General features: G+C 44.3%; 3 protein-coding genes across 8 annotated transcripts; all 3 read right to left on the bottom strand.

Annotated features, from left to right (window-relative positions):
- Positions 1–84: 84 nt before the first annotated feature.
- On the bottom strand, positions 85–9,676 carry epyc (epiphycan). Of its 4 annotated transcripts, XM_057022002.1 has the most exons (10): positions 9,381–9,676; positions 6,892–7,078; positions 3,732–3,909; positions 2,834–3,412; positions 2,350–2,565; positions 2,012–2,143; positions 1,667–1,825; positions 1,243–1,445; positions 1,062–1,157; positions 85–885 (listed from the first exon to the last, which is right to left on the bottom strand). In XM_057022002.1, exons 2-10 carry the CDS (start codon positions 7,069–7,071, stop codon positions 715–717), a joined length of 1,914 nt encoding a protein of 637 aa, XP_056877982.1. In that variant the 5' UTR covers positions 7,072–7,078; positions 9,381–9,676; the 3' UTR covers positions 85–714. The 4 variants fall into 4 exon arrangements, with proteins under 4 accessions (XP_056877982.1, XP_056877983.1, XP_056877984.1 ...); XM_057022003.1 differs by lacking the exon at positions 2,012–2,143 and having other exon boundaries at positions 9,381–9,673; XM_057022004.1 differs by lacking the exon at positions 2,350–2,565 and having other exon boundaries at positions 9,381–9,672.
- Positions 9,677–10,541: 865 nt separating this feature from the next.
- Positions 10,542–14,804, bottom strand: kera (keratocan). Of its 2 annotated transcripts, none has more exons than XM_057022929.1 (3): positions 14,539–14,804; positions 11,281–12,155; positions 10,542–11,188 (listed from the first exon to the last, which is right to left on the bottom strand). In XM_057022929.1, exons 1-3 carry the CDS (start codon positions 14,568–14,570, stop codon positions 11,019–11,021), a joined length of 1,077 nt encoding a protein of 358 aa, XP_056878909.1. In that variant the 5' UTR covers positions 14,571–14,804; the 3' UTR covers positions 10,542–11,018. The 2 variants fall into 2 exon arrangements, with proteins under 2 accessions (XP_056878909.1, XP_056878910.1); XM_057022930.1 differs by lacking the exon at positions 14,539–14,804 and adding an exon at positions 12,831–12,981 and having other exon boundaries at positions 10,543–11,188.
- Positions 14,805–17,089: 2,285 nt separating this feature from the next.
- lum (lumican) lies at positions 17,090–20,552 on the bottom strand. Of its 2 annotated transcripts, XM_057022852.1 has the most exons (4): positions 20,537–20,552; positions 20,187–20,291; positions 18,537–19,415; positions 17,090–18,421 (listed from the first exon to the last, which is right to left on the bottom strand). In XM_057022852.1, the coding sequence occupies exons 3-4, from the start codon at positions 19,408–19,410 to the stop codon at positions 18,267–18,269; spliced, it is 1,029 nt and encodes a 342-aa protein (XP_056878832.1). In that variant the 5' UTR covers positions 19,411–19,415; positions 20,187–20,291; positions 20,537–20,552; the 3' UTR covers positions 17,090–18,266. The 2 variants fall into 2 exon arrangements, with proteins under 2 accessions (XP_056878832.1, XP_056878831.1); XM_057022851.1 differs by lacking the exon at positions 20,537–20,552 and having other exon boundaries at positions 20,187–20,400.
- Between the last annotated feature and the right edge of the window lie 1,423 nt (positions 20,553–21,975).

Here is a 21,975-nt window from a genome sequence, read left to right as displayed (position 1 = left end):
CATAACTGTATTAAGCTGACATCCACCTCCACACTACGCCAACATACTAAGCAAAGGGTCATCATTGAAAACGATGAGCCACTCTTAGTTTAGTGAGGTCTTCAAAACAACTTTATTTACTCGTGGTTATTCCATACAGACCACACAGTAGCAAGCTATCAGCGTTAGCCTCAACCCCATCTGAACCCCTTCCCAAGCAGACAAGTCTTAAATTTAATCTAGCATCTTTGGGTTAGGCTATTGTGCATTGTTAGAACATCACTATTATTTTAAATGTACTACACCAAATATTGCAGTTCATGTTAAAAAAAGATCCCCTCTAAATTATATATTTTATATTATAGTACAGACTTTACAACAGATGATTGTGTTTAAATGCATCTTTTATTGCTTCGGTGGTTTGCTTTGGTTCCAGCTTCAATATAATTGTTAGTATATATTAAAAAAGATTTAGATTAGATTTTTTTTTTTACAAAACAAACATATTTAAACAGTTTGACTGGTTATTTTTCTGTCTGGCCTTTCATTTTATTCTCCTTTCAATCAATTTTCTGGTGTGGACCAGTTTTAATGTCTTTATGTATATGTTTTGTTGAGTGTGTGAATGTTGTGCTGCTCAATTTTCTGGGGGGAAATGATGCATGCCAGTGCATGGGATCTTGTCTATGTACAAAGATTTTGGGCTTATAGTTGGATTTTGAGGTGTGTCTGCAGTTAAACGAGGTCCCCGATGGGAATGCGTGGCAGGCAGATGTAGGCCTGCGGGGTCCTGCTGAGGTTGATGGGGTTCCCGTCCAGACGGATGTCCTCCAGCGCGTTCCTGATGTAGTTGAAATCCTTCAGGTTGCAGAACGTGTCCTCGTGCATGGATTGAATATTGTTGCGCTGCAACCGGAAACAGAGTGAGATAACATCATAAAACAGAGTGACAATTAAAAAATAGAGGCATGTTTTGTTAGTGACGAGCAACTATGCAAGCACCATTTGCGGAACCTCCAGCACCTTTCTATATGAAAGCATACCAAGCACCTTATCATGTAGGAGAGATGTAACCATAATACCTGTAGGTGTAGTGATCGCAGGCTCTCTGGTAGAGGCACTGGGACATAATCAATGTGGTTGTCTGTGAGGTACAGGTACAGCAGGCTTGTCATTTCCTACAAAACAAGAAGAAATTACATTAAATTAAATTTGACTTTATTGTTTGGACCGGAATGGATGTGCGAGGTTAGCCGTACGTACTTTGAAGGCCTCGCGGTGAATACCCCTGGAGCCGATGTCGTTATGGCTGCCGTCGATCAGGGTCATGGTGTTCGGGAGGCCGGGCAGCTGTGAGACATGGTTCTCTCGAATCACCAGCTCCTCCAGTTCGGGCAGACCCAAAAAGGCGTCGTCATCGATGGACCTGATCTGGTTGGCAGTCAAGTCGATCCTCTTCAACTTCCCTGAAAGGCGAAAAAGGACGGTTTGATTTGTAGCTTCTGTAATCCTTGAACAACATTCTGAACCGGAAATTGCCTCAATTTGATTTTGCATTCCTTTCATGTTTCGTGCTTCTGATGAGGTTGGCCATGATATACTGCGCTGTGCACTGCTTGAATACTTAAGAAAACAACCACAGCAGGAATTAAAGTTTATGTAAGAAAAAGAAAGAAAAGAAACTTACTCATGAAGGCGAAGTCAGACTTGTTGATCTTGGTGATTCTGTTGTAGCGGGCATAGAAGTGGGTTGTGCCTTTAGGAAGGGGTGGCACGCTGTCTAGCTTCAGGTCATCACAGTAGACCGACCCTCCGAGGCATGTGCACAGCAAGCAAGTGGGCATACCTTAAGAACATGCGTCAAAAGGAGCAAAGATGAGGGGGAGCAAATTTCAGCTCATGGTCAGTGGAATCATTAACTCTGAAGGACCCCCCCACCACCACCTTCCCCCCCTCCCCGGCTGTAGTCCACGAAAAAATCAAATCTTAGCATGATGCTGTGATTTTAATGCCCGTGCTATTCAATACTGACCTGCCCTGTCAACCTCAGGCTCATCAGGCTCGTCAGGTTTATCAGGCTCTGGCATTCCAGAGCTCACTGTCCCTTCTACAGTGCCAGCACCCTCCTGAGGGGTTTCTGCTGTAGTTCGAGGCAGCCCCTCCACTTGTTAGAGACAAGATTAGGTGTTAAAGGAAGAGGTTAGATCAGACGATACAGAACAGGAAGTCTAGCAATCAGCATTCCGCTGTTTGCCAAGGTGATCAATTACAGACAGTATGTTAGCGTTGTTAAGTATGGCTCATGAAAAATGGGAAAACCTGCAATTTGGGTGGGGTAATTATCAAAATATTTCCTTTTGATATACTGACCTTTATCAGTGTCAGGAACCAGAATGATCTCAGGGACCTCTGTGTCTCCAGATTCAATAGAGACACCAGAGGTCCCGGAGGTTCCAGACAACTCTATGTCTCCAGAGGGCTCAAGATCCCCAGAGGGCCCTGGGGTTCCTGAAACTCCAGAGAACTCCCCAGAGGTACCCGATGCCTCACTGGGGATGGACTCAGGAATTAGGGGCAGCTCCTCCTCTTGTTAGAGCCAAGGGTCGGGGTTAGAAGACAGACAATTGATGATCAAAAGGTGACGCGGACAATCAATTCACATTTTAGACGGGTAGGTTAGAAGTAAGACTATGAATAACACAAACACAATGGCACACAACAAAACAAACAAGGTTAAAATAAATCAACATTTAACACAGTTAAATGGTATTTAGGTCACAAAGCGGTTACTCTCACACAGATCCAGAAATAGAGTTGCCTCCAGCCTCACTAATCAAGATCCAGTTGTACTAACCTCCAGATAACAATGTTATTCCCAAGTCTCCCGAGTCTCCAGACTCCTCAGAAACCCCAGAGATTCCAGAGGTCCCTGAGACCAAAAGATCTCCAGACAGCCCAGAACCAGAGTGGTCCCCGGACTCTCCAGAGCCCAAGAGGAGTTCAGTGGAAGTCCCTTGAAAATCTCCGGAGACTCCAGGGATTGTAGATCCTGTTCTGTCCCCAGAACCTGACAGGTCCCCTGACATCAACAAATCTCCTGATATCAAGAGATCCCCAGATATCAGAAACTCCCCAGATCCTCCAGAGCTGATCAGCTCCTCAGAAGCCCCAGACATCAGGATGATATCACCATCACCAGAGTCTCCAGATGTGACTCCAGATGAGAACAGCAGATCTCCTGAACCTCCAGAACCAGAGGCTCCTGAGGACCCAGAGGCTCCAGAAGCTCCAGAAGCCTCAGGCATCCCGGAAGCCCCAGAGGCTTCTGGGGCCCCTGAGGCTCCCGAGGCTCCTGAACCCCCAGACCCTATGGAGCCCTCAAAATCCCCAGAGAAATGAAGGGTGTCAAATGGCGTCAGACGCAGCTCCACCTCTTGTTAGAGACAAGATTAGGTGTCAGACATGAAGAACACAGCAGTTTTACTCTCTCTCTCTCTCTCTCTCTCTCTCTCACACACACACACACACACACACAGTGATAATTGGTGACACATTTAACCATTGACAGCTAGTTAAATGGAAGACATGCACATTAAAATGGTAGTTGCAGTCGGTGAGTTTTAGAAAGAACTGCATATTTTTTTAGAAAAACCTTTGCCAAAGGTGTCGCTAGTCTAAAGAATGAGGCCCCACGGTTTGAATATAAGAAAATTCTGTGGTAATAATACCCAGGGGTGTGTGTTTTTCCAGACCTTTCTGTGTTTCCGGGCCCATGAGAATCCCGGACCCCCCTGAACCCTGAGGAGTAAGCTGTGGTCTTAAGTGAATCTCCTCCTCTTCGTCCTCCTCCTGTTCCTGCTGCTGTTCCTCCAACGAGGCCTCAGGAACAGGATAGCTGTAATCAGGTGGGGCCAGCGTTCCGATCTGCACCTGAGGGGAAGACAACAATCAAAAATAAAAACACGCCACAGTAGGATGTGGATGCACTCACAAACGGCAGATACCGTGGCCGTTTTGTAAAAATACATCCACAAATTGCATCAACCTGTTACTACTTTCCCAAATTTCAAAACCTTGTTTATATTAATGACCCAGGCCACTGCCACTAGGCAACAGCAAATACATTAATTTGCGTCTACCTTGCATCTAGTAGCACGGACATTTATGGCTACCCAAATATTTGCATTTAAGTGCTAAAAGAAAATCCTTGTTTTGAATACTTATATAAGCCAATAATGACACCTTTAGGTCAAAAATCATGCATGTAGGATGTCATGTTGGGGGAAAAGTTGTAAATACTAGAAGAATATTAGTTTGTATAATCCCATTATTTCTTTTAATGGTCAAAAATGAATCCCATCATGCAGTTCTATCTTTGACCAGACGAGGGCGACGAACCTCCATCCACTTGCTGCATTTAAACACCTGACGCGCACAGTGACTCAACCCACCACAGGCAATGGTCCTTGTGGAACCAAGACTCACATGGTAGCTACAAAAATCCCTCTTTTAGTCTTTTAGCTGCTTTTAACCGGCAGCCATATGTTAGTAGGATGAGGTGGAGTCAAAAATCAATGTGGATTAGCGCACCAATGGAATCACTCCTTAAAGAGAGCACTGAAATGATGACTTATCCCAAACAGTTGAAATCTGGGCAGACACATGTTTCATGCATACAACAAAGTAGGCCATTGACATGTCCCGCAGAGAGTTAGCTTGCTGCAGCGCTCCCTTTCATTTCCCCCCATCCCCAAAGCAAACATGCGCACCCAGGGGGAAAGAAGAGGCGAACGGCTGGTATCCAGAAATACAGAGAGGAGGGGGCTCTAGACACAGCATGAGAAAACAGAGCCCACAATGCAAAACTGTGAGCATCAGGCTCAGTTGCAGATGGAACACATACATGTTGCAAATGCTTTAATCCATATGGCTGACTTCATCTTAATGGTATGACATGTGACACAACGACAGGAAGTCACTGAAGACAGGAAACGGTCTCTCTCTCAATGTAAAGATGTAACATGTTGCTTTACCATGTTGAGTTCTCTATGGATCTTGAGGCGTACTAAGTCATGTCCAGCTCATCAGTTAGTGGTTTTTTTTAAAAAAAGGTGAACTCTTGTAGGTTAGACTGGTGGACCAGTAACATCTTAACTGCAATGCGCTAGTACGTTTCCACTGAAGGAGCATGTCAGGCTAAGGCGCCTGCTGAAGCAGGACCTGGTCTTGCGTGTTAGCCTAAGATGCTAAAAGCCATGCTTAACATTTTTGTTAACACCTTAGCACCTCGTTTTCTTGTATAAAGCCAAGCTGCTAACCGTTGACTATGAGCCCTGGTGATGTTGGTTTAACCTGGGGATTAATGGGAATTATAGCACACTACATGAAAAGAGCAGCTGTCAATCATGACGACTGTGTCCCCTGTCCTCCATGTGGGAGGCGGGGCTTAGCCATTTGCTGCAGTCTTCTACCAGCTTTGATATTTAGTCTCCCATTTAGGGACCTCCACTGATATCTATCATTAGTATAAATTGCTCACTCCAAATTTCCACTGAAAATAGCTCAAATAGCATTTGTAGGTGTAAATAGGAAGCCTCTCAATCCATCAGACTCCTCAAAATGCAGCAGAGTGGAGATTTCAGTGGTTTTCTCAGAGCTTGAGTCTTCTGTAAAAAGAGGCGAGCCCCGAAGGAGAAAGAGCCGAAATACCAACAGATGGATGTGGAAAACAAACACTCAGCATTCCAGAGGCATGGAGCTCATCACTGCTTCATTTCTCCCCTGACATCCGGCCTGTATGTGCAAATAAAACAGACTTTTTTTCCCCCGTCAACCAATGCGATTTTACAAAACACTGTCAAAAAGGAGATCTCCTCCATCTGCTAGTGTTGTTTCGAAGACAAGGAAGACTCTGCCGAGTGTTTTGTGTTTGCTCCTCTCTCTCCCCCAACCTGCCACATAGGCCTGCAGAATATTCACGACATTATCAAAGTCGCTCAACCGCGGCACATTCTGACATTCCTGCAATGACCACCGCTTCAGCTCGCAGCCCTGGAATGCCAGGAGCTTTCGCTCCTTCCTGCCTGATCTGCTGAGAGTTTCAAATCTTAGATAGCAGACTGTGAGCTGGAGCAGGTTTAGTTTATTAAAAAAGAAAACAAAAGGGCTCAAAAGAAGCCTGCTGGAAGACCGCACACACAGCTGTCCATGTGCCACCTCAACATCGGTGAAAAGCGCTGTAACCAGGAAAAGTAAAATGGCGCTAATGCCCGAAAATGCCGGCGTGCCCTGCAGACCTGCCACATCACCCCTGGCTTGAGCTGATTAGAGCGACCCTCTGGAAGGCAGTGACCCAGACAGAATTTGAGCGGCAGCCCTCCTAACTAGATTCCATAAAATCCCCAACGACAACATTTGCTGTAGGACTCAGAGCACAATCTTTTATAGATTTTTGTGGGCAAATAAACCCGCGCACCCTGTCAGTCACCAGGGCATAAATATTGTCTGCTTCCAGATGGAGGAAAATCCAGCCCGCGGAGGCTCCGGGCCGTGGAACCAGGGAGGGCTGGCTGAGGTTTAAGAGCAGAATATCTTGGCTGATAAAATGAAAAAGCTGGAAAATCTGCTCGTTTTCCAACTGGCTGCAGATATTATCAGCAGGATGTCGGTCCACGTTCCATGAACCCCATGACCTCGCTTCAGCCCTCAACTCTGTGGTTTTGTCTCGTCTGATTGGGGATTCATGGCAACCTCGAGTGTCTGCATGTTGATCATGTTGACGGGACGGCATAAAGACAAACAGCCAGCCAATTGATGTGGGTAATCCGTCCCTTCTGATGGGAAGCACTAGTAGATCTCGAAGGAGAATGGAGTCAAGATGCAACATAAGGGCTATCTTTAAGGGTTTCCTACCTCAGGATCCGTCAGGCTGTCTTCGTAGTCATACATGTCCTGGTTCTCCAAATTTAAGTCGTCTACATGAACGTCATAGTTATCATACGAGTCCAAGTCCACCTGGCGGGGAAATCTGGGGCCAGCCACCACCGCCTTGAGGATGAAGAGTCCAAACACGAGCTGCACGAGCGTCCTCATTGTCCACCTAAGGAGGAGAAGGATATAAAGTTGAACAGAAAGCCGCTCTTAAGAGTGAGAGCCATGATAAAATCTTAGCTGTGATTACAAATGGGGCATTAATAGGATATCAAATGGAAAAAAAAACCAAGTAAAAATAACAACAGTAACAAGTTCAACAGCATCCACTGCTATATTTAAGTGTCTTTTGTTTGAGGAAAAATACCGTCTACATCCTGTTTAAGCACATTAGAGAAGAGGGTCACCTCATACAGATCAGGGAATTCATTGCGGAAGCGCAGAACGCTGCGCTAACTCAAATATAAGGAGCACTTCCCACTGTTCCACAGAGCAGCCATCTTAGCTCAAATCGGTGGTTGCTTGTGGCGTGTCAAAGGTCAGAGCTGATCTGATCTGATAAGGAACTGTGGGTATTTTTCCAGGCTAGACGTCACCTTTCCTGCCTGGGTGATGCTTTTCATGGGATATAAATCTCCAAAAGACAAATTGCAAAACACTAGGATTTAGCTAAAATTCATGCAAGGAAACCCTGAAATTGGGGCACTTTACCAAGAAAGCTCAGATATGCACAGACTAAGTGGCTGGCGGAAAGTGTGGTTTCATTGTGGGAAGTGCTAATAAGATTAGAGTATGCTAATCAGGGCTTTGTCAGGCAGCAGAACTGACAGAAGTTCCCGCTCTCATTTTCATTTCTCATATCAACAGTTTCAGCTTCTCCTGTTCAATATATACACAGGACAACAGACGAGTGCTATTTTTCTGTTGCCTCCTTTTAAGTGATCTGTCAGTGTCAAAAATGTGGACTCCTTTCGGGATTACTGTGGCTGCGGTGTTAGCGCGTGTTGTTTTAAGCAAAGCATATTAGGTCAAATGGGTTGTTTCAACCCTTGTGGTCGAAATGCTAAATCCCATTAGCATGTTAATGAAAACCAATATTCTGGCTGCCAAAAGAGATGTTTAAACCCCCCCTAATAATTCCTCGAGGCTTTTTTCATGGCCACAATGGTTTCATTCAATGAGTGTTAGCTGGGCATATTTTGGAATGTCGTAGTTTCATTAACATACGGAAAAACAAATGTGCGATTTAACAACTTTTCTCGATGTTGTCATTGCCAGGAGGAAACAGTTACAAATGGCACAGATCAATCGGCTGCGTGAGCTGGTCAAACCCCAGAGTTCAAAAAGAGTCCTGCAGGCCGGGGCAGAGAAACGGAGAGCGAGGGAAGGTGAGGGGGGCCAGGAGAGGCTGGGATAGAGAGAGGCCTTGGCAAGACGCTGGCCCCCAGGGTTAGATGGAGAGAGTGAGAAAGGGAGAAAGACACAGAGAGACAGATTTGTGCGCTACCTCGACCCCTCACCCTTTACAGAGGGCCTTTATGAGGCCCAGTCACTGCCTGTCTCAACACTCAGACTCCAAATTCCTCCGAGGTTTGTGGACAGGATGGCAGTGAGTTACGGCTGCAAGGAAAAGCTTCATTCAGCAGCGACGGCGTTCTCACACGCACATGCACATACACACACAAACACGCAGCATGGGGAGATACTTCACACACATGAATACTGTGCGCAAACACACCTATCTTTCAGAGAGAGAATCCAGAAAACTGGGCTGCTATTTTTGGAATGAGGCCAGGTAGCATTTATTTTCTTCTTTCCCAAAATAAGCACATAAATGACAAAGACATGCTAATCAGACCGTTACAGTATTGTCTCCCAAAACGTCAATGCAATATTTTGTTTAGCAGCTTGGCTGTGGAATCCAGCATTGCTGCTCTGAAAGAGGGAGTCTATGAGAGACAGAGGTGTGCTTTAATACAGGCCATCACACTGTACAGTGCATAAACTGTGCTTGTGATTGTAGCCTTTAGCCTTCCTCCGTGTTATGCTTGGCTCCCAGCGGGGCATTCCTGATATCCAGTGATTCTACATATCCTCCCTAAACTCCATGAGCTGCACACCAAACTCGCTTTTGGGACCGCTGCAAAACTGGTGCGAGCCTCCCGCGAAAAGGGGAAAAACAATAAAAAGATGAGCATTTTGTCTTTTCATGTGAAATCAACGCTGCCGGCAAAATTGACACCTGTCACGTCTCGGATTTTTCGCCGCCTGTAAGAAGGCAAAAAGACCACAAACATGCTCACATTTCAGTCCCCTGCAAAGCTCTTAAAGCAAAGTCCTTGGGGACAACAAAGCAGCTGAGTGACCAACTCATTAGCCAACTTTCCTCTGTATAACACCGTTAAACTGAGCTGTTCTGACACCCTCAGAGAAGCCATCAGGCCGCGAGCGACATCACCAAGAGCGCTTACCTCTGTCTCCTGCGTTCCCAAATTGTCCCTTCAGCGGTGATGGAGATGCTGAGGGCTCCGGGACCCGGCCAATGGTGAGAGGTCGCCCAGGGTGCCTTGAAGAGCGAGGGTGGGTGTATTAAGCACGTGTGTGTGCGAGCGCGCGTGCGTGTGTGAAAATGTAGCGAGTGTGTAGGTGTGTGTGCAGGTCTGCACGCTCTGCCAGACCCGAGTGCCCTACCGCTTATGTGTTAAGGTAGGCACTGAGACTGATTGGACCAGAGCAGATTGCTTTTGGTCACTCGGAGTGCACCCACCCCACACTGTACACCCAGACACGAACGGCCCTCTCAAACACTGACATCAAGTATCTCAGGAAAAGAGAGCACAAAGACCCCCCCATCACCATTGGCAATGCTTTTATCCCGTACAAGTGTTTCCTGTATTTATCTACGAGCGCTGCTGAACCTGAAATATTTTGTATGCCTTTCTGGCATGAGTTGCTTTCATGTGTGTGGGGGGATCCGCTGGGCCCTTGTACACAATGGGCCTTCTGTGAGGAGTCCCTATTTGCATGGTGCTGAGAGGAAGTCCCCTTGGAGGAAGGCTCATGCCCTCCCTTCAGATTGAAGCTAATTTCTCTTTGCACCGTGATCTGCTTGAACTACAAATCTCAGTTTAGTTGTGGAATACCTGAACAGAGGGGCCTGACACTAAATACGTTGTAGGAAGTTGCAGACATTACCCACCCCCCCACCCCAACTACACACACACTTAGACATACCAGCAGGTCCCTGGTTTGCGCCCCCTGTATGTGGCGATAGTCATGTTACCTATACATTATACCAAAGAAGAAAAACCATACCAACCAATGGTATGGCTTCCAGAGGCTAATAGTAAGCTAGGCTACTGCTCTTTAGCATTAACGTTGTTGTCCCACAAGTGGTTCTTTATATAATTATTTCATTGCAGACCATTAAGGCCTTACCTGTTGGAAATAGAGTTTATACCAAGCCTTGTTTCATATTGTTAAAAGAAATACACACATGGCACATACACACAAAACCTTTATTGAGATTGAAGACATTTAGCGATTTGTTTTTTGTCAAAAAAATAAATGACCAGAGTTAAAAATGTGTTGGCCTTTTTTTTTTTTTTTAAATAAACAGCACTTCACATCAACATCAACATCACTTTTTTTTTAAATTGTACAAAATACTAAGAAAATTGGTCATGTATTTATATGTGGATTTTCTGTGGTATAATATGAAATAAGAAATAAATTACTTATTACTTAATAAACAAACTGGTGTTACTTAAGAAAAACCTAAAGAAAACAGTCTCGTAGAAGAATATAAAACACTGTATTGAAAAGGAGCCCTGAACTGTTAAACACTGCTCTGCCATTGAAACATTAAACTAGACATTAACGTCAATATAAGGCACAGCTAGTTGTCAACATCATCTATCCCAGATCACCCCTTGGTGTAATTTCCTTCATATTTTGAGGAAACAATTTCTTCTCAAAGTTAAAGAAATTTCCCACCACATCACAGCAACAAAACTAATTGATACCAGTTAGCATCAAACATTAGCATATAATGAACAGGACATGCATATGCACTTCAGTTAGGAAAGCAGCTTCTGTGGATTTCTTTTCTAGATGACAATGGACCTCAGGAGACGGAAACACAGAATGACTTCCCTGGGAATCGGTGGCTTAATCTCATTGCCATCCAGTCTGAGGTACCGCAGCCTGGGAATGTTGTCGTTGACGGAGTCGTCCATGGAGTCGATGGAGACGGGGCAGACGTTGCTGCCATCGACACCTAGGAAAACAACAAGCAAATGGAACTTTTAGATAATTTACACCACAATCTACAAGTCATTATATTACTGTACTGAAAAATGTTCAAATTACTTTTGATATTGTTATGATCGAGGTGAAGGTGCTCAAGCCCAGAGGGGATGGTAGGAACCTCAGTCAATTGGTTGTGGGAGAGCTGCAGGTCCATGATGCTGGATATGTTAAAGACATTTCTTGGAATCCCGCCACTGCCAAGCTTGTTGTTGTTAAGCCTCAGAAAGGCCACCTTTGGCAAACCTTTGAAGTATTCGGCCGGGATCTTCTCGATGTTGTTTCCATCAAGGAAAAGCTGGACGGTGGTGGGTGGTAAACCAAGAGGCATGCTGCTGAGCTGATTCTTGGCCAGATTGATTTGCACCAGGTTGTTCAGACCCTTCAGGCTCACTTCAGTCACAGCATCATCCATCAGCTTGTTCCCCTGCAGGTCCAAGAGGTTGAGCTTATCTAGACCACTGAAAACACCCGCAGGGATCTTGGAGATCCGATTCCTGGAGAGACGGAGCTGCTCCAGGCTGGCTGGAAGCTTCGATGGTACAGACGACAAGAGGTTATCGTCCATAAAGAGGTGGAGCAGGTGGGACATTGCGCTGAAGACACCTTCCTCCACTCCCTCACTGGTGATTTTGTTGCGGTTGAGGTTCAGCCAGCGCAGCTGTGTGGCGTTCTGCAGGGCATCTGCTGACAGCCCTTCAATGAGGTTGTTGTGGAGGTAGAGATACCATGTGTGTGGTGGGATTTTGGGGACACTCTTGAGGCCTTTATTGTCACAGTAGACGGCACGAGGGAAGTTGGGGGGGCAGTGACATTCTTTGGGGCAGCCTTGGAGCTGTTCCATGTATTCCTCATAAGGCAGGTCCTGGCTGAAGGCTGGGCCAACCAGGCACAGGATGAAGACAAGGCTCAGGAAAAGTGCCATTTCAGCAGCCAACCTGTGGAGAAAGAGGAGACAAACGTAGATAATGACTCAAAGGAGTGGCACATCCTCAAATAGCCAAAACATGCACCGGCCTTGCCACTGCTAGACAAGCTAGCCTTTTCATTCTGGGTCATTGCCTTGCCTGACAAGGGCTAACAAAGCTTCCAAGATGTCATGCAAAGTGGGGTCAAAATTAATTGCATTAGGAAAACCTTACAGAGCGGATCTTTAGACTTTGCATGTCAACTGCAGGACTTGTACATTCTGGCTGTGCAACATACAAAATTTGTTCTTTGAAGTTCATTCCATAAATCATCCAAACATGGAATTAGAAAAGATTTCTATTGTGCAGGAGTTAAGCATCTGAGCAGTTAGCAATGGAAAAAATGCCGTTAAATATCATGGGTACCCCTATGTGGTATGCCCCTTGCTTGACTCTTGTATGTATCATCTGGTTCTTGTTTAAATTTTTGACCCATGTCTGGAACTTGTTCCAGGTAGGCTCAGATTTTCCACCAACACTTCAAAGAAAAAGCCAACAGACCTGCTTTAAGTGTCCTACGTTCCATACATGGTCTAAACCTCTTGACTGAGGTCCCGGCATTAGTAAGATACACAACCCAATGACTAAAGATGCAGGAACACTGCCCATCTCTTCTATTGTCCACATCTCAGTATCCCAGCTTACCTTAAACTCAAGTTCCCTCCTGTCGGACCTTACTCAGTAAGACACAGATTGTAGTTCTGAGGTTGTACCGTTCGCTGTCCTGTATTTGTACCCGAAGCATTTCATTTACAGCGTGCCAACTTGTAATGCTTGGTGACACTAAATCTTCTGTTGGCCAATCAGAGTCACCCTGGATCAAGGATCAGAGGTGGTGTGTAGCGAGCTAAGCCTTTCCTGTGCTTGACACATGGCCCACATAGAAACAGGCTAATGCAGGCCTACCTGTTCATCCATTGGCACAAACCTCCCTGGGTTGGCATGTTTGGTCCTTTTTTAAGCCTCGTCTGAAATTTAACTTTGCGTGGTACTGACTGGAAAGCACACCAGGAGATGATAGAGGAGGAAAATAGATCATTTAAAAAAATTCTGTATAATTGCATTGCACAGCTTACTACGTTTATCTTTACGTTGATGCAGCCAGTGGTTAGCCTCAGCTTTGTGCAATCCAAATTGGCTGTCATGCATTTCTATTTTAGGGTAACCCATACATCAGTTTACACAGCAGGGGAGGAATGGACTCTGTCCCAGGCACATTGACGCATTCTTCTCAGGTACAAGACATTGGGTTAGATTTAACAGTGTTAAGGGAGAGAGGTCAAGCTTAATCTGGCGGAGATTTGAATGGCAGTTGAGCAAGAGGCAAATGACCTTTCAAGACACCGCGTAGGGCTGCTCTAATTTCCAGTGATGACGGCAAAGGTCTGAATGCAACAGGATAATCTCTGCAGAGTTGTGTGAGGACATGAGCAGCCCTTATCCAACATCAGTCACATTACAGCTCATCCTGTGTTGTGAACACCGATCATTCCTCTAAACACTGTAATCCTGTACGTCCAATTCCACAGGTTGGGATTTGCACATTGATGACACCAAGTACATTTATAGGAGTCAAAGTCACATTCCTTAACCACATGTGGACACATAAGTAATGGTAGAATCCATGTGGAACCTATGAGCCCGTTATCTTAAAGTAGCTTCTCTTTAGAAGCTGCTCTACAGATCTTGCTACCTACACACTTCTCTGCTAATAAGTGCAGGTCTAGGTTTAAAGACATGGGAATAAGAGGAATAAAATTAAATTCTAGACGACTCATCTGCAGCAAGAAGGGGAGCCACAAATCTCCCACCAAATGCTTTCGATCAACCTTTGAACCGCTTTGGCAAGTCAAGAAGTGGTCCAGTTGACAATGATCTATCAAGAGACAGAGCCCAACAACTGATGTTTGGAGATGAAATGAGAACCTTCAAACTGGTAAAGGGGGACACTTTAATGAGTGGAAGGAAAGGCTAATCTGTGGTTGACAAACATTACAAACAGGACTTGTGAATGTGGCTGCTTCGCAGATGTTCAACATGTTTCTGAAAAACTAAAGAGAAACACATGCAGCGGAACACGATCATGCTAATTTCCTGCAAGGCTTTCGTTTGTTTTTCCTGTCAGAGCCGTCTTGATTTCACTCGGTTCCTTTGCTTTTAGATGTAAAATTCAATATAAAAAAGGCTGATATTTGAGCATTTTTATAAAATAAAGTGACTGAAACACAGTTTAAAAAAATGCAGTTATTTTGCTTTAAACCACTGAGATGGTGCACCGTATCCGTTGTGATGATTCTCATCATTTTCTTCCCCTCTCAAATAAGTGTTCCCAAATCCCAGTAATCACATTTACCTGTTTCTCCAGGTGACGTGAGTGATCCCCATGCAGCTGGGTGAGGTGTAGCTCCTTTGCTTCTTCTCAGTGTGGTAGACCTGTCCAGTTAGACTTGCACTGTGTTTGAGTCCCCTCAAGAGCACACCTTGGACACACACTAGTTGGGTCGAAAAGCTGAGACGATGGAGCACGTGTTGTTGGTGGGAGGACGACTGTGCTAGTTGGGGATGTCCTTTCAGAGTTGCTTACTTTCCTGCCAGCCCAAAAGCTTTTCCCCCCTTTTTTGTTTTGTATCCTCTTTCTTTCTAGGGGTTGACGTCATCAGTTTTGAGGGTTAACTGCCTTCACTCCACCCAACAGAGCCATTTGACCCATTCGCGTCACCTCACAGGCCTCCAGGCTGGTTTACTTGCACATCAGGTGATGTTAGTGAGAAGCTTATTGGGGTTAGCACTCATACTTGCACACCCTGATTTTTACAGTGGCCCACCCCCATTTAACAATCCTAGAGATTTTTGTAGTTTTCCACTACGTCTATCAGGAATAAATCTGATTTATTTCACACTCAAGAGAGGCAGCACTAAGATCCAAGCAACGATTAAAGTTGTCCTCTAATTTGAAGTAGGAGTGACTTACCGACATGTAGTACAACTGGTTTGGTCCAGTTCAGATCCGGATGGCATAAAGACACCCAGTTATAGCATGAAATGGTCACATTCAGGTGATGCCACAACAGCTGCCAAAGGTCTACTTGTTCACTGTACTTCTTGCTATACATCTCCACATTATTTCCTGCTACACTGACTTTATAGAGGGCACAAGTGGGACTAATGGCCAAATTTGTGCATTTTTCATCTTCCTGGAATCCACAAACTCACTAGAATATAAGTAAATGTGTATTATCTCTAATTTCATTCTGCATCATTCTGGCCGCACCGTAAAACCATGATCATCATTTATCCCTCTAGCGTCCCAGTTTTTTCTAATGTTTTAGCCTTTATGTTTCAATTCTACTCCAATCGACAATTTAAAACTAGACCACCTGGCTAAACTTTACTAACCCCATATCAATCCATGCTGCTACATAGCTAACACCAGCTACAAAGCTACATGCATGTGGCTAAAAACAGCTGCTCAAACTGTGAGATGAAGGTTGGGGAAACATTATCTGGATATTAAGAATGTTACACTTAAAATGGACCACACCTAAAAGAACTTCACACCACAGATTTTTCTAGCCTTTCCCCCTAATACAGCCCCCTTTCCCCCCACATTTCTTTGTGCGTGTCAGCATGATGGCCACAGATGGCACATCTGGCGTCCAGGGCTGCCCTTTATGGGATTGGGATGAGGAAAAGAGTAATATACAAAAGATGGAGAAAGAGATGAAATTAGAGGGAGTTAACCTGATTGATTCAGAGATAAGAGCAGGACATGATTGAGAAGATCTCCGATGGCTACCCTGCAACAGCGGATAGTCTTTTTACTTAATGCAGGAGGATTTGATGCTTTAGAAAGTACTTATTGTCTGAACGGACAGCTCCTTTTGGGATTTATAGCCAGGAGGAGGTGCAGTGGGATGTCTGGAAACCATTTGCACCATGTCTAATGGTGTGTTTTTAATCAACAGGCCCTCTTTCTGCAGTGACTGGGCTAATTACGACCTCGCTGAGCGTCCAGAAAGATCGTGATCATTGTTGCAAAGCTTCCCCGGCTTATGCGGCATCCAAACAGGGTGTGCAAGGCTTTGGAATCACAAGTTTTGGAGGTTGTAACAGATTATCTTTGAGATTTATCGACGAACCACCCGAATCCCGAAGTAAAGGCTTGGGATGCGAAGAAGATATGCTAGCAGTCAAAGAAAAAAATTTGCTTCCTGCTGAGGGCTTTCAGTTGTAGCAGATACAAATAATGAGGAACAGAACCCTTTTCTTGGTCACAGTTTATGGGCTGTACTAAATATAAAAGTAACACGAGGTTGGATGAAGAATAACGTTTTATTGCACACAATCTTCAACTCCTTGTCTTTCCTCGTAAAAGTCATTTAGGTGGTTCCCCGTTGATGGATGCATGTCTGAGGCAGTTTAAAGGGAAGATTTAGAAAGAAAGCTGCAGCACTAAGCAAGAACCCTACAACCCCTGCATCCCTCCAGGACCACCTCTTTCTTTTCTATTTTTTTCAAATGTTGCTCTGCGACTACATCGAAATTTTGGAGAGAACAAAGATAAAGGATCTTCTTAACGGCCCGCGAGGGACCTTGTTAAATCCATCCCGGACATGGGTGTGTGTACGTGAAATACTCCTCCAGACCGCAACATTTCAGGATACGTATATTTGTCCTTCATGATTCCAAAAATAACTTACTTCACAGAGTAGAAGTATTTTTTGCCTGTATACAACACTCATTTGGCATGTTAGAGTTCAGAATAGTGATAAGAGTATTTACTCCAAGACATGTGCATTTAGTATGCTAGCCATAGAGCTAATTATGCTAATTACAGTTTATTAGTCCTGTTTTGTCGTGTGACAGGTGGTTATTACAGCACGTTTAAAATAATATCATACAAATAGTTTTAAAATATATTTTATTCAACTGTGTTTGGTTTCCTCACAGTAATTCCAAGTCATATCCAGTTACTTAGTCAAAGAAAAATCACGATAAAAGGAATAAAAACCAACACAAGGTCATCGACGAAACGTTAGCCAGACGGGCTAAACAACACCACCAACATAACAATGACAGGACCTTAACTGCAAAAGCTGTAGTTTATTATCAAAGAATGTTACCATGGGTTGCATGCAAGTCAAGCAAATGTTGTTTACAAAGGTCAACAACTCACATGACAGTGGACAGCAAGGAAATAAGTAAAGACAGAAGAAAAAAAAATTCAAACCATCATCTCCAGATTTGAGCGAGCAAAATAACCATGATAATACCAACGTCTTTTAAAAATGTGTAATATTTTCCAATAAAAACCTGCAAAGAAATGCTATTACTTACATATATGTAAATCAGAGGATTGATTAAGTCATTTCCAAAAGTGTACAACAGGGACTGGATTAAATAACACTGGTGTTTTCCTGAAACTTTGACCGATGTTAAAGGTGGGACTGCTCCCTAACTGCTATTTTACACATGTTCATAGCTCACATTAGGAATTATACACCAAAATCTGAGAATGCAGCCTATCATGCTATGGTCCTTTGCACAGCAATGGATGAATCAATGTACCCAAAGTATACTATACATGCTAAAGAATGGAACATACATACAAGATAGACAACAGAGTGGACGCTTTTATTGAATGAAGACAGTGGAGGGTCACTCCACCACGTCCAGTTCAATAGTATCCAAACAACCATGGAATGAATAAGTGTGTGTTTTCTATGAATGATTTATTCATAGGGCTTTTGGCTAATGAACTATAGCCTATATAGTTTTTCTGTGTGCTTTTTGCTATATTTATGAGTCATTCACCTAAAAAACAAAATATTTGAAGTGTGATCCTAACATGTTGTTTTTACAACTAGATTCTGGATTTTATTTCCAGTTGGTAGCCTGTGTTTTTTTTTTTGTATTAATTTTATTGATTTGATTTACCCAGCATTTATTTAACTGATAAAGGTGGCGTTATAGGAACCTAAGTTTGCATATAATTATGTGCTAAGTACTGTCAGCAATGTTTGAATACTGGAGGCTTTTGGCTGAGCCTGTGCTGTGGCAGCTTGGATTGGAGGGAAGCCCTCATTCGAATATGATATCCGAAGCTTCGCGCAGGCAGGTGACGTAGTCGGGGGGCATGCTGTTGTACGTCACGTTGTTGCCGTCGAGGCGCAGGTGCTTCAGGTGGGAGAAGTCGGTAGGTGTGACGTACTTGCAGAAACTTGACAGGTCGAACTCTGCAAGGAATCGACAACAGAGGCAAATATAAATGTCCAGAAAGCATGTCCCTCGTGGTAGCACTAGAAAGAAAAGGGAAGGTTGTACAACAATTGCAACTGACAAGCCACTCACTGTTAATCTCATTGGCCTGGAGGTAGAGATGCTCCAGCTTCTCATTGATCTCAGGGATGGACTGCAGTTTGTTAAAGGACAGGTCCAGCTCCACCAGGGATGTTGCATTGAACACTCCAGCGGGAATTCCAGAGTCCTCAAGCTTGTTGTGCGAGAGCCTCAGGTACTGAAGCCTGGGCAGTTTGCCCAGGTATCCTGCCGCCACACCCGCAATGTCATTGTAGTCAGCGTAGAGGATTACCAGTGTGCTGGGGACTCCAGCAGGCAGCTTCTTCAGCTTGTTGTGGCTCACATCCAGAGAAAACAGTTTCTTCGGCCCTGTGAAGGCCCCCGCAATGGCATCTGAGGTCAGCTGATTGAACTGGAGATTGATGGAGGTCAGATTCTCCTTGTCAGACAGCAGTCCCCCAGGGAATTTGGACAACATATTGTGCATTATCTTCAGCTCATCAAGAGACTTTGATGGAGGGATGACTGGCTCCGTCAGGTTGTTGAAGCTGACGTGTAGCTTCTCCAGGGCGGTGAGTTTGTCGATTGTGCCCTTTTCGATCTTGCCATTGGTAATCTGGTTGTTGTCAAGTATCAGCCAGCGGAGGGTATCGGTTACGTTGTCAAAAACACCCGCCTTGATCGCATCTATCTGGTTGTTCTGGAGGTAGAGGTATTTGATCCCTGATGGGACGACGGGAACAGCCTTCAGTTTGCGGCTGTCACAATACATGGCGCTAGGGAAGCTGATGGGGCAGTCGCAATCTTGATTGCAGTTGGGCCCTGAGGGTCCCAAGATGGAAGCAGGCTGGTAGTCGTAGTCATAATACTGGCACAGGGCCAGGCTGATCAATGCAGCCAAAAGAGGTACACGGAGAGGACACATGGCTCCTAGGGATCCACAGGCAGAGGATGAAATGGAGACATCACAGAGAAGCAAGCATTATTCATTAAACAAAAAGTGTTAAATCATAAAAGTTTAACACAGCTGTTCCTTGACAGATGCAGTCTTTCCTCCGCTCAGAGACATCCTACTGCCACACCCACCCCTACAAGCATTATATAATCGGTCAAAGGTTCAAGCGAACCAGTTGGAGACCAATGAGTCCCAGATTCCTTGAATTAATTATCAAAAACTGAAGATTTCTTCCAATGCTGCACTCCATGCATCTTTTAAGAAGGTGCAAAAGAGCAATAATGTGACACAGATGTGTGACAATGACATAATTTATGTGCATAAATAGATCTGAAACACATGTTTCAGGCAAGACAATATTGTGCAGAAGCAAGCATAAATAAAAGGAATTAAAGCTGGAATAATTAGTTTGGGATTATACTATAAAATCAACACTGCAGACAATTAATATAAACACAAATAGAGAATGCTCCACTTAACAACCTCGAAAATACATATATTAGAAGCTCCTTCATGCGTAAAACTACTCACACAAGACGATAGCACTGCAAGAAAATCTCAAGTTTCTTAAAACAATAAATTATCCAACTTGCACTGTGAGTTTTAACGTTCATGCAGTGGAATTTTTGCCTTCTCTTCTGCAGCACTAGCCCCTGATCAGGGAGGATGACCCCATCCAGGAGAATAAAGAGGAAAGAGGCTGAAACTATAGTGTGAAATCACAGAGCTCCACGGTGCAAGCTTACCTGTGCTTCGCTCTCTTCGTGTGCGTGGGGCTGGAGGGCCAGTAGGTAAGAACAGTGTGGTGTTCAAAAGCTGGAAGTCTCTGGAGAAAAACACAGAGGGAAAGACTGAGAGAGGGGGAGGAGAGAGAAAGGGGAAGATGGGGAAACAGTGATGGAAAAAAGCAATGGGACGGAGGGGGGAGGTTTTAGCAGGCTGCATGGAATCAGGTCATTATAGAAATTCAAAGGTGTCATCAGTTAGTCTGGAGGAGCGTCATCCATAATCTACTGTCTACTAAAACTGAGCAGGTGCAGGAAGACGGAGTAATATTCCACCCCTACCCCCACCAATAAAAAGCTAAGATAAATACCTCTGCTGCTAACTTTTTTGCGCTCCAACAGATTACAGCTGCACGTTCTGGTGGTTCTCAACGCGATGACTGAATGTGAGCAAGTCAAAGTGAAGCAGGCTGCTTGTGGGGAAAGGAGCTGGAGAAGTTGTGTGTGGAAAAATGTGAAAACGGCACATGGCAATGTTTAACCCAGACGCTACGATGGAGTATTTCAGCTGAAACTGTGGAAAAATTGACAATTAAAAAAAAAAAAAAGGTAATGAGACAGCCAGACGCGAGTTGCATAACCCTCAAAGAAGAAATGCCCCTCCTGTTTTTCACCAGAAAGGTGCGGTAACCGTAGATCCACTTACTTCCACAAGGGTTTACTGGGAATTCTCCAGTATCTCACTTTTGTAACTCACTCACAGTGGTTGGCGTTCGAGCGACCAAAATGGCCAAACGTTTCTCCCACTAGTTGGCGGATGTCGATCCGTCACACCTTCACAGCAGGACAGGGATTGAAGTTGGGTTAATTGGTTACAGTTGGGGGGATCTGCTACTCATATACTTACTTGTATGCATTTCTTCACGACTGTTATTTTATCAGTTTTGACAAGCTGTTTACGACACGGCGAAGAAATAGTCCTGTTAAAAACACACAAAAAGAGACAAGTCAGTCAATTTACGACTTTAAATGTCAAAGTTGATGACCTCAAGGCTGAGTGAGCAGGTAATCAGTCCCCTTGAAGAATTCTTTAACACATGTGCTCAACAAATAGGAAACCAATAAGACCTTTAAATGAAGCTGGTTTGGTTTGCTAATGTAATTCTTGTGAAAAAATGTTGTTTTTTTTTGGCTGTATCATTGTGATTCCTCTGAGCATCAACACACCATTCTGCAGGCTTGTGCGAATTATATTAAATTGCAGGTCTCAGGTAAATAAAACACAGCTGAGCCGCTACAGGAAGGTGGTCAGGGACCCAAATTTGAAACAATGAGAACAAAGACTGGAGCCATCCATTTAGCCTGGCTGTGTAAACACACTATGTCTTTCATATTTGTTGGTATATTTATTTTTTACTTTAATGTTATGTATTTTTCCAAAATGCCCACTTGTGTGAAGCAAAGGAGCAGCTGGTAAGGGTGGATGTGTGGCTGATCTCTAATCAGTGGTAATTAGCTCAGGGTGCTTGTTTAACCTCAACCCAACAGAAAGGCTCTAATGTTGTTTTCGAATCACAAATGGGGAGACAGTTCGTCCCGCATGCTTACGTAAGGTGGGCTACAGCAATTACATAAGATTTTGGGGGGAAGCGTGCACGCAAATGCGCTGAAAGCTGCATTCGTGGGAGCCTCACATTAGGGAACACTGCTGTTTAAAAGCTTCAATGAGAATTTACACATAAATAAAGATTTGACCTGCTTGAAAACAACAGAACTGCACCCTGCTTTCACTCGAATGCGTGGAGTCAAA

The sequence above is a fragment of the Takifugu flavidus genome, chromosome 22 (assembly GCF_003711565.1).
Source record: "Takifugu flavidus isolate HTHZ2018 chromosome 22, ASM371156v2, whole genome shotgun sequence".
In the NCBI taxonomy this organism is placed as follows: Eukaryota; Metazoa; Chordata; class Actinopteri; order Tetraodontiformes; family Tetraodontidae; genus Takifugu; species Takifugu flavidus.
The sequence above is the reverse complement of the archived record's forward strand: the minus strand, read 5'-3'. Positions and strand labels throughout refer to the sequence as shown.